General features: G+C 34.8%; 1 protein-coding gene across 1 annotated transcript; it reads left to right on the top strand.

Moving 5' to 3' along the window:
- Positions 1–1,101: 1,101 nt before the first annotated feature.
- si:ch211-276a23.5 (aminopeptidase N) lies at positions 1,102–10,790 on the top strand. The gene is made up of 19 exons (XM_043243319.1): positions 1,102–1,796; positions 2,766–2,908; positions 3,999–4,138; positions 4,282–4,408; positions 4,514–4,668; positions 4,766–4,879; positions 5,769–5,912; positions 6,002–6,067; positions 6,159–6,224; positions 6,322–6,497; positions 6,575–6,782; positions 7,180–7,235; positions 7,333–7,480; positions 7,579–7,670; positions 8,350–8,460; positions 9,125–9,292; positions 9,814–9,954; positions 10,032–10,113; positions 10,485–10,790. The coding sequence occupies exons 1-19, from the start codon at positions 1,192–1,194 to the stop codon at positions 10,635–10,637; spliced, it is 2,895 nt and encodes a 964-aa protein (XP_043099254.1). The 5' UTR covers positions 1,102–1,191; the 3' UTR covers positions 10,638–10,790.
- The last annotated feature ends 259 nt before the right edge of the window (positions 10,791–11,049 follow it).

Genomic DNA, 11,049 nt, shown 5'->3' with positions numbered 1-11,049 from the left:
GACAAAACATTTTATCTTCCCACTAAGAGTCCTCCTAAATAGCAGTAAAGGTTTTTAGCTAAGAATTTTCCATTAAACAGTTTTTTGCCCAATTGGTTAAAAGAAAACAAGGATATAATCAAAGGAAATTTTGGAGCTGGTTCAACCTCGATACCTATTTTAAAAGCACATTATCGTCAAATGTTTCTAAAATGTTTACATTCTGAGGCGGATTGCAGACAAAAGCCATTTTAGGATAGTTTGTGTCTTAGTGACTTAGTGAGTCCTCTTCTTCACTACTGTTTTTATTAGCACAAATAGCACTGAAAAGTTATTTTTGCATCAGACCATGCTTAATTGAAAATTACTGTTTAAGTTGAAACAAACTGATCCGAGTGACAGTGAAGCCACATAACTCCTGTTCTTCTGAACGTTATATTCAATACCCTGAAAAATAAAAGAATTTTAAACATTACCTGAGCTGCTAAAAATACAGCTTTTCCATCAGAGGAATAAATTACATTTTATCATATGTTATATATAATGAATATTTCACTTTTACTGTATTAAAAAGCCTCTGTGAGCTTAAGAACCACAAATGTGTCTTTTTTCTCTTAAATAAGTTGTAGAAACCTTTTGAAATCATTATTTCAAGTTGTGTAACTGTTTCTGTATGTTTCTGCATCTTCCTCATTTCTGAACGCGCTTATACATTGTCATCGCGACACCCTGAACAAGCAACCTCAGGATACATTAAAGGATACAGTGGTTCTTGGTGACATCCGCTGGCTCGTTTTCCTATGTAACCCGCTGTCACAACCACACGGCTGTTTCATAACACTTGAAATATTAACTTGGAAGGGGTATAAAGCGATTTCCAGTCTCAAGAGCAATGTAATTACCCCGAAGCGATCGCTAGTAAGCCCTGTGTCCCGGTTTAACTCGGCAAACAAAAGTCAAGTCAAATGCAAATGTATGAAGACATATTTGCCATTGTTTTGTTGATTTAAAAATGAGAACTATGCAAACACGCAGCACTTGAGTAACTGTTTTCCGCAGAAGTGGCATGGATATGACCACAGCATGATTCATCACAGTCACCACTATTTAATCACACACGCTTCAAGACTGTCTGCATATACTTGATCCTCTCCTGGCCCCATCATTAACTCCTGACAACATCTCCTGAGACTTCATTTTAACTCTGCGGTCATGGGGAAAGGCTTTTACATCAGTAAGCCTTTAGGGTTTGTGCTTTTTGGGTTGGCCGCTGTGGCCGTGCTCACCATTTTCGCACTGTCAGTGGTCTATGCTCAAGAGAAACGGAAAAACGAGGAGAATGTCATAAATGGGACCCGCATTGTGACGACTGCAGCACCCCACAGTACCTCGGCACCGTCGAACGAGCCCTGGGACAAGTACAGACTGCCTGACGCCCTTCTTCCTGAGCACTACAATGTGACGCTCTGGCCTCGCTTGGTGCCGGACGAGCAGGGCATGTACATATTCACTGGGAATTCTGGAGTTGCGTTCACGTGCGTGAAGGAGACCGACCTGATCCTCATTCACGCCAATGAGCTGAACTTCAACTTGACCTCGGAGATGCATCATGCCAAGCTGAGGGGTTTGGGAGGGACGAGCGCTCCGGCGGTGCTGAAGACCTGGCTTCAGACACAAACACAGTACTTGGTGATTCAGCTGAAAGGGACTCTACAAGTTGGAAAATCCTATTGGCTCCACATGGAATTTTGGGGAGAGCTGTTGGACGACCTTGGAGGATTGTACAGAAGCGAATACACAGAAAACGGTGTAAAAAAGTAAGATGTATTACTGGCCTTGCTTTGGGGATGAAATGTTTGTATTTTACAGCTTTTGTCGTCAGCATTTAAGTAAATGCTTATTATAATAATTACAATACAATTTTATCGCTGTAGAAGTATGAAATAATGTTAACGTTTCACTTTACTGCTTATTAGCATGCATATTACTACAACATTAGCCATTTATTAGTGCTAATTAAGCATATAATAATTCTATATGACTTTATTCTACATCCCTAATTCTACCCAATGCTTAAACTTAAAAGTACTAAAGTACTAACTATTAATAAGCAGCAAATAAAAAATGTATTGAGGGAAAAGTCGTAGTTCATATAACAAGTGCTACCTATTCTAAATCAAGATAGTTTATGATGGAACAATACATCATTTTAATATAACCTCGCTAATTCAGTATAGAATTAGTTTGACAAACAAATGATGCCCATTTATCTTTTTAATAACATTTCCTGTTTATATTACACCTATGTATAAAGTAAATAGTGTTTAGGTCCTGCAACATACAGTATGATCTTTCCACAAAAAATTTTATCAACTTTTTAAAAAAATGTATTTGTACTGTGGTATGACAAATTAATGTACAATATTTCAATGTACAAATATTTATGTATCTCAGTACATAATATCAAAACATAAATGATTTTGGGAACTTGTAAAGAATCAGGAAATAATTACTTAATGTTTAATTTAATTTTTAAAATATATTTTATCACATCACAAGCCGCTGTTTTATATTTTTGCACTGAAATACTGTACGTAATAATTGTTGTTATTAGTACTAAATTATTGTTATTATTATTATTACTGAATATTGGATAAAATTGTCTGCTAAATGCAAAAATATACATGTAAATTCATTACTAGGTGTAATTACACACAGAATTTTAAACAAACATTTTCAAGTTTCTACTTCCTAAACACTTAACTGAGATAACCTTATTTTGGTAGAATTGCTGCCACAACACAAATGCAGCCCACTTCTGCCAGGAACGTTTTCCCATGCTTTGATGAGCCGTCAATGAAAGCCGTCTTCCATCTGACTCTCCTACATCCTCCAGGAACTGTGGCTCTTTCTAACGGCATGGAGCTGGGTTAGTGATGACATCTAAACAAGTGTAATAGGGACTCTATTTAGGGCATGACTTCATCTTATACAACTAAGGAGGTGGTCTCTGTCAACTTCCAAACGCACTGTGGTATGGTTGAATGGGTGAACTAATGAATTCAAGACCTTAAGCACACGGTGTTGTTTTGTTTACAGTTTCTGATTCACATGCAAAAGGGCAGTGTTAAAGCGAACCACACCAAACAAAAAGCATTCAACATCGTATTTGGTCCAAACCAATGCAAGTGAGCTAGCAGACTCTAATACTAGAAAATATTAGACGATATTGTCATTTCAGTTTGATTCAGTAATCAAAGCTGTATATTATCCAAAGATTAATCATTTACATCACAAAAATGATACAATTAAGAATATGCTTCTAAATTCAATGGTATGCTGCATCTCATGACATGACTTTTAGTGTTTTTCTTTTAGTCTTCCAAAGATGCATTGCCAATCTCAAAGACTTCAGAAGTTTAAACATTACCAATTATTTTAACGTGAATTAAGTTTTTATAAATTGTATAATGGTGGCCTTGATTGTTTGGTGGCTTATAACCTGCTCTTTAATCACTCATTAAGGCCTTATATTTTCCTTTTCATGTTATATAATCACTGACAATATATGTTTATTTTTTCAATACATTGTTTGTTTTGTTTTTTTGTAAAGACATTAATATTCAGCAGTTCAGTTTTATTCAAGGATGCATTAGTAAATAAAGTAAAAGTGACAGTAAAGTAAATTATAAATAAAAAAAAACATCTAATAAATGTTGTTCTTTTGATCCTGAGAAAAAAAATGCATTGTAGTTTTCACAAAAATATTAACTTAATATATATATATATATATATATATATATATATATATATATATATATATATATATATATGCATTTTACATTATAATAATATTTCCCAATATTACTGTTTTTGCTGTATGTTTGATCAACTAAAAAAGACTTCTTTCAAAAAAATATTTTGGCCCCTACTTCTGAAATGTCCTCCGGTGTATATTGAATGGATTTATCTGTGGACACATTTTAATTCTTCACACATTTTCTGATTTTCCCTTTCAGGCACTGAAAACCTCACCATAGATAATCGAGAGGTTTTACGGACTACATTCGAGCCAACTAAAAAAATGTCGACATATCTGTTGGCCTTTGTCGTCAGTGAATTTACCAGCATACAATCCCCTTCAGAGGCCAATATTTTGGTAGACAACCAAGATATATTCACTCACTTATTCTCCTCTTTCTTATAAATGTATTTTAAATGCACATAAATTATAAATGGGTACTGAATGCATTGCTGACACATGTATGGATTTATTCAATTGTATTTTATTTCTTTTTTTAGATTAGAATATGGGGACGTAGAGAAGCCATTGAAAGTGGTCAGGGAGATTATGCCCTTAATGTGACGTTCCCTATTTTAAAGTATTTAGAAAACTATTACAACACCACATACCCCCTATCCAAATCAGGTGAGAGTTTAAACTTGCAAGTCCATTCCAAGCATTGTTTCTCACTCCATTAATACCGGGCCACTGGGGGAAAAAGCAGTCAGACTAATACTTTCCGTTCCCTAGACCAAATCGCACTGCCTGATTTCGCTGCTGGAGCCATGGAAAACTGGGGTCTGGTCACATACAGAGAGCTATCGCTTTTCTACGATCCTAAAGTGTCCTCTAATGAAGACAAAGAATGGGTGGTCACTGTAATTACACATGAACTTGCACACATGGTATGTGGAGAACATCTCCCTCTCTCTCTCTAAAAATGGTGTTGTTTGACTAATTTGAAATATGCATTTCATTTATGTGAGTCGCATTATTGTCTAGTGGTTTGGGAACCTTGTGACGATGAGATGGTGGAACGACTTGTGGCTCAATGAAGGTTTTGCTAGTTATGTTTCATATCTTGGAGCCGATTATGCTGAACCCAGCTGGAATATTGTAAGTGCACTATATTCAACAAGCAACATTTGAAAATCGTTTCTATGTTAAAATGAATACAAACAACATAAAATACACAATATAATACCATTACACACTAGAAATCAGAATGCGTGGTTTTTATGTCAATCAATGCGTCTAACCTTTACACAGCAGTTGGTCGGTTTCCTTTACTTTCCATCCAGGTGACCAGTAAACGGGTGTTTGTTATGCTTTTAATTTACAGTTTAATTGAGTTTACTTCGCCCTGAAGCGATTGAGTGTCACGTGATGAATAGTGACGTCGCGTTTCTAGCCTGCTTTATTTCCACCAAAAGCGTCACCTTCTACTCGTGTCTCAATAAATCATGGCGACGGTGCTTAGTAAAGTTTAATTCTTGAACTGTACACTTAAAATGGTGAGATTTCTTACCTTGCAAGAATTAGTAACGTCTTTTTAAACGCCACACCGACAGCCGTTACGCGTCTGCGAACGTAACGTAACGTAACGCAACTCGACGTAACTCGACGTAATTAATATTCATAAGCAAGCGAAGCGTAGGATCAGGTATTAAAACTAGTTTTTTTTTTTTCATATTGTCACAAGGTGGAAATGTTAAAAATAGTAAATAATGTTTATCTGAAAGCGTAAAAAATTCTAAACTCATTTAAAACATAATTTGAGGTCCTCACGCATACAAATGCTTATAAATAATGCAAAATGATTTTTTTTTGAGAAAGTAAAAATGCTGATTTTTTCTTTCGGTAAGGGCCAGGTTAGGTGTAGGGTAATAAAAAATTCAGTACCGTATAAAAACCATTACGACTATGGAGTCCCTGCGAGGATAGCTCACCAGACGTGTGTGTGTTACGTATTATGGGTTCACTCACTGTCTTTTCCCTCCTGAAGAAAGATCTGATGGTTCAGCAACAGGTTCAGAGAGCGTTTGTCTTCGATGCTCTTGTTTCTTCTCACCCGCTTTCTTCACGAGAGGATGAAGTCGTCACCCCGAATCAAATCGAACAGAGATTCGATACCATCACGTACAACAAGGTTTTCAACATGCGCCAAAAGCAACTTAAAATAACACTTTAAAGCAGTGTTGTGTTGCAGTGTTTTATTTAATGCTAAACTGTTTTCAGGGGGCTGCAGTACTGAGAATGCTGTCTGAGTTCCTGACAGAGTCTGTCTTTGCTAAAGGGCTTCACGTACGTCTGAAGGGTTTTTGGGTTTCACGAGGAATAAATGTGACCATTAGAGTTATTTTCTCAGACTAAAACCAATGCCTGATTTCCACAGAACTATTTGCATGAGTACGCATACAGCAACACTGTGTACACAGATCTTTGGAAAAAACTACAGGAAGTAAGTTACCAAATTGATGCAACGGAATCCTTAAATATTAATGTAAGGCGTGTTTGTCTTTACAAACATAATTTTAAATTTTTTTTTTTTTTTTAAGGTTGTAGATGCAGATTCAAGCATCCAGCTTCCAGACTCGATAACTGAAATTATGAACCGATGGATTCTTCAGATGGGTTTTCCTGTAGTAACTATTGACACTCGAACAGGAAGCATCTCTCAGCAGCACTTCCTGATTTACCCAGATGCGGTAGTGGACGTGCCATCTCCGTACAAGTACGTTTAAGCTGACAAATGTGCCGACATTGCTTCAAAATCCTCTCCTTTAAAACTGTGTTCAAAATCGATTGCAGTTATGAATGGATAGTGCCAATCACATGGATGAAGGGCAGCAGAAATATGGGCCAGCACTGGCTGCTTACTAAAACGGCTTCATATGAGCCCATGAAGACTGATACTGACTGGTTATTGGCCAACCTGAATGTCACGGGATACTACAGGGTTAATTACGATCCCCAGAACTGGGAACGTCTCCATACGCAACTGACTTTAGATCATAAAGTAAATATATCATTATCTTTCATTTAAAACATTGAGCATCAAAGTTGCATACCCAAATAAAATCCGAATAATATTCAATTTATATATATATATATATATATATGTGTGTGTGTGTGTGTGTGTGTGTGTGTATATATATATATATATATATATATATATATATATATATATATATATATATAAATTGAGTATTATTCAGATTTTATTTGGGTATGTTTATATATATATATATATATATATATATATATATATATATATATATATATATATTGTTTTACTGTATAGTTTTGCATGTTCCAAATTGTTCTAACACTTAATTAGAAAGTATATTTACTTAATAAAATATAGATATAATAAATAATAACATAACTTTTGACTCAATCCTCTATTCACACAGGTTATTCCAGTTATTAACAGAGGCCAGATCATTGATGATTCATTTAATTTGGCGAGGTAAGCTCTCTGCCGCAAAGATTATTCTTCAATTTCATCAAAATGATCTCGCTGTAAATAATAAAATAATTAACCATTTGAATCTGATTATTCACAGGGCAAAGATAATCAACATAACCTTGGCTCTGGCCACGACCAAGTACCTCCACAAAGAGAAGGAGTACATACCATGGGAATCTGCCGTAAGAAACTTGGACTACTTTTTCCTCATTTTTGACCGAACAGAAGTCTACGGACCTTTGCAGGTATTTTTCATTATCCGCAGCCTTTACATAAAATAATTTCGCATAAAGTGCACTTGCATATCAGACGCTTATTTCAACGTTTGTTTAAAACGCTCCAGACTTACCTGCGGAGAAAGACGCGGCCTCTTTTTGAGCACTTCAGAGCTATCACATCGAACTGGACTCAGAAACCCCAGCGTTACATGGACCAGTAAATACATCATTACTTTGTTTACAGTTTCTTCTAAGCGTGACTTTAGTACCACCACAATGTGTTACCACAGTCAGTCATACGCTTTATTAATATAACCATAAGCATAAAAGAGTTTTGAAGAATTCTAAAGGGGCCACATCGTGATTAAAGAGTTAAAGCGCTATGAAAACATTCTCCTCTGCAAAAACAAAAATAACAGATCGTTCTGTACTGAGGTCAGATAGGCCGCAGAAAGAAATGACCACCCACAAGTACACATTAACTTTACCACACTGAGGAAATATATACTGTTCATAAACACAAGGAAATGTGGTAAATATGAATAAAGTGTGGGAAAATCTGTCAGAGCTTTTGCAAACCAGTAGGTAATTTTATATACGTGGAAGATGTTTACATAAAGGTCATATAGGCAAATCGGCAGAAACGGCGCATTTTATTGTAAGGTTCAGAGGGTGAAATATGAGCATAAAAAATACATTATTGTGTCATTATGGGTGCAAGAACTAAGTGGACAGCGAGGAAAAAAAGGATGATATGACCCCTTAAAACTCTCTTCATGAATGAGAAGAATGCGAATTTAATTCATTTCTGTTTTTGCATAAAGAATAGCACTTTGATAAAAGGGAACGGGGAAATATTGAAATATTCTATCGTTTGTGTGATACTTCTTTTACAGATACAACCTGATAAACGCAATCTCAATGGCCTGTAAAACCGGAGTGGAGGAATGTTCAGAGCTCACTAGGATGTGGTACAAACAGTGGATGAAGAACCCGGACACCAACCCGTATGAAAGCACCTCAACAAACCTGAAATAGCAGTTCTGATTAGCTTTCTCGTTTATTTTTCTCATCCAGATTAATTCCATTTAGTTCTAAATGGAACATTTAGACACTTCCATTTAGTGTCTCTCAGTTAAGACAGGTCTATTTTGTTAATCAGAAATTCAGTTTAAGTCAGTTCAGTTCACTTCTTTTTAGCTCTTTTTTAATTTATAATTGAATTTCCCCTAAGAATTCAGCTCAAACCAGTTCAGTTCTTAATTTTAAGGTTATGGGTTTCTTTTAATTCAAGTTAAATTCATTTCAAGCCATTTGGGTTAACTTCTTTCGAGTTCTTTTTTTACCTGTTTATGGGAGTTCAGTTCAGTTCCACTTCGAATTCGTTTCAAGCCTGTTCAGCTTTTTCCGGGTCTATCCGTGCCATTGAATTTATTTTAGTTCAGTTAAAAACAAGTCAGAATTCATTTCAAGCTCAAGTTCATTTATTTCCAGTTCTTTTTACGGGATTCGGTTCCAGTTAGGCTCTTTTTCTAATTCAGTTTAAACATTTAGGTTGCTTCTAGCTCTGTTCATTCATGTATTGCTCAGTTTAATTCTAGCCGATATTTCTGGTTTGGTTCGGTGCGGTTGTGTTTATTTCGGTTTGATTTTGTTTTTTTCCCACACAAGAATCCCTCCGAGTCTGAAATTCACTGTGTACTGTAATGCCATGGCCTCTGGAGGTGTTGAGGAGTGGGATTTCGGATGGAAGATGTTCAAAAACACGACCATCGCTGCAGAGGCAGAGAAACTGTTATATGGTTTATCGTGCACCAAAGAGCCCTGGCTGTTAAACAGGTTAGCCACGTATAAACCGTGAATGAATACTCTTCCAAAATTCAAAAATTAATACTCTTATTCAGTGAAGACGCATGACATTGATTAACCGTGACAGTAAAGATGCTCTATTTAAACTGAACTGCTGTTTGTTTTCAGCTTTCGTTAATTAAAGAAGCCTGAAACAAATTTACGTCCACGAAAATGTTAAGCGGTATAACTGCTGTCAACGTTGATAATAATGAATGCTTCTAGAGCAGCGTGTTATAATTTTTGTAAATTCAGCTTTAAATGATATTTTTAAAATATATTAGAATAGAACCAGCTGTTTAAAATCTGTATAATATTTCACAATATGAATATTTTCACTCTAGTTTATTAACAAATAAAGGCAGGTTTATTATTAAAGCAAATATAAATAAAATCATGTTAGTACATACCTTATATTTCCTTATAAGTCTGTTAATTTTTAATAATTCATTTTATTTATTTAACTCGTACGTGGTATGCGCACTCATTTAATTGCCTTCTGTTTTCTGAAGGTACCTGGAATACTCAATAGATCCAAACCTAGTCAGGAAGCAGGACATTACCGACGGCATCGTGTATATGGCAGGCAATGTAATAGGGCAGCCGTTGGTTTGGGACTTTGTCAGAGCGAACTGGGAGCAAATAACGAAGGAGTGAGTATTAGGTTTTCTTCTTTCCGGCTGTATATTTAAATCCTCTGCTGACGTTTTCTATCATGCGATCTCCATAGTTTTGACGATGGATCCTTCTTTTTTGGAGGACTGATTTACGGCATCACAAAAAAGTTTTCCACAGAATTTGAACTGCAACAGGTTTGTGCTTTTTGAACAAGAGCTTGTATTTGCAAATGTTATTACACTGCTGTTACAGTAACACGGTGAAACACTACAGCGATTAGCAGTTTTCTACTGTAATATATTTTAAAATGCAACGTATTCCTATGCTGTCAAAGCTCAAGTAAAATGTCTTTAACATTTTTTTCATTTTTTCAGTACTTTTGATCAGTTTAATTCATCTTTGCTTAAAAAGAAATTGGCAATTTGAAATTATTGCTCATTTTAAATTCAGAGCTTATGTATGTAATTTTCTTTTTTTTTTTCTTTCATGTGTGGTAGACACAACATATATAGAAAATGCGTGCACCTAACCATTTCTTTCTCTCTGTTTCTTTGATAAATCACAGTTGCAGCGATTTAAAGAGGACATGGAAGCGAGCGGTTATAGTTTTGTGACGCAGGCAATAGAGCAGGCCATTGAACAAACAAAAGCCAACATTAAATGGTTATCTGAAAACAAAGAGCAAGTGATGAACTGGCTGATTGAACAGTCAGACTAAACACGCTCTCACTGTAACAGTTTGTGTATAATATTTTCAAACTGAATATTACATATATTTTTACATTTATATTTTCAAAATAATACGTTTGATAATCAGCATGTTTTGTACCTTTGATTATTAAATATTTTACATTATTACATAATTGTTTAAATTCTGATGTCTTCTTTTGATAAAAATATATATATATATATATATATATATATATATATATATATATATATATATATATATATATATATATATATATATATATATGTGTGTGTGTGTGTATATATATATATATATATGTGTGTGTATACATACAGTATATATACTATATATATATATATATATATATATATATATATATATATATGTATGTATGCATTTAAATATTTTGCAATAAACATCAAATATATTTTGTTTATAA

The sequence above is a fragment of the Puntigrus tetrazona genome, chromosome 7 (genome assembly GCF_018831695.1).
Source record: "Puntigrus tetrazona isolate hp1 chromosome 7, ASM1883169v1, whole genome shotgun sequence".
NCBI classification, from domain to species: domain Eukaryota; kingdom Metazoa; phylum Chordata; class Actinopteri; order Cypriniformes; family Cyprinidae; genus Puntigrus; species Puntigrus tetrazona.
This window is presented reverse-complemented; position numbering and strand designations above follow the sequence as displayed.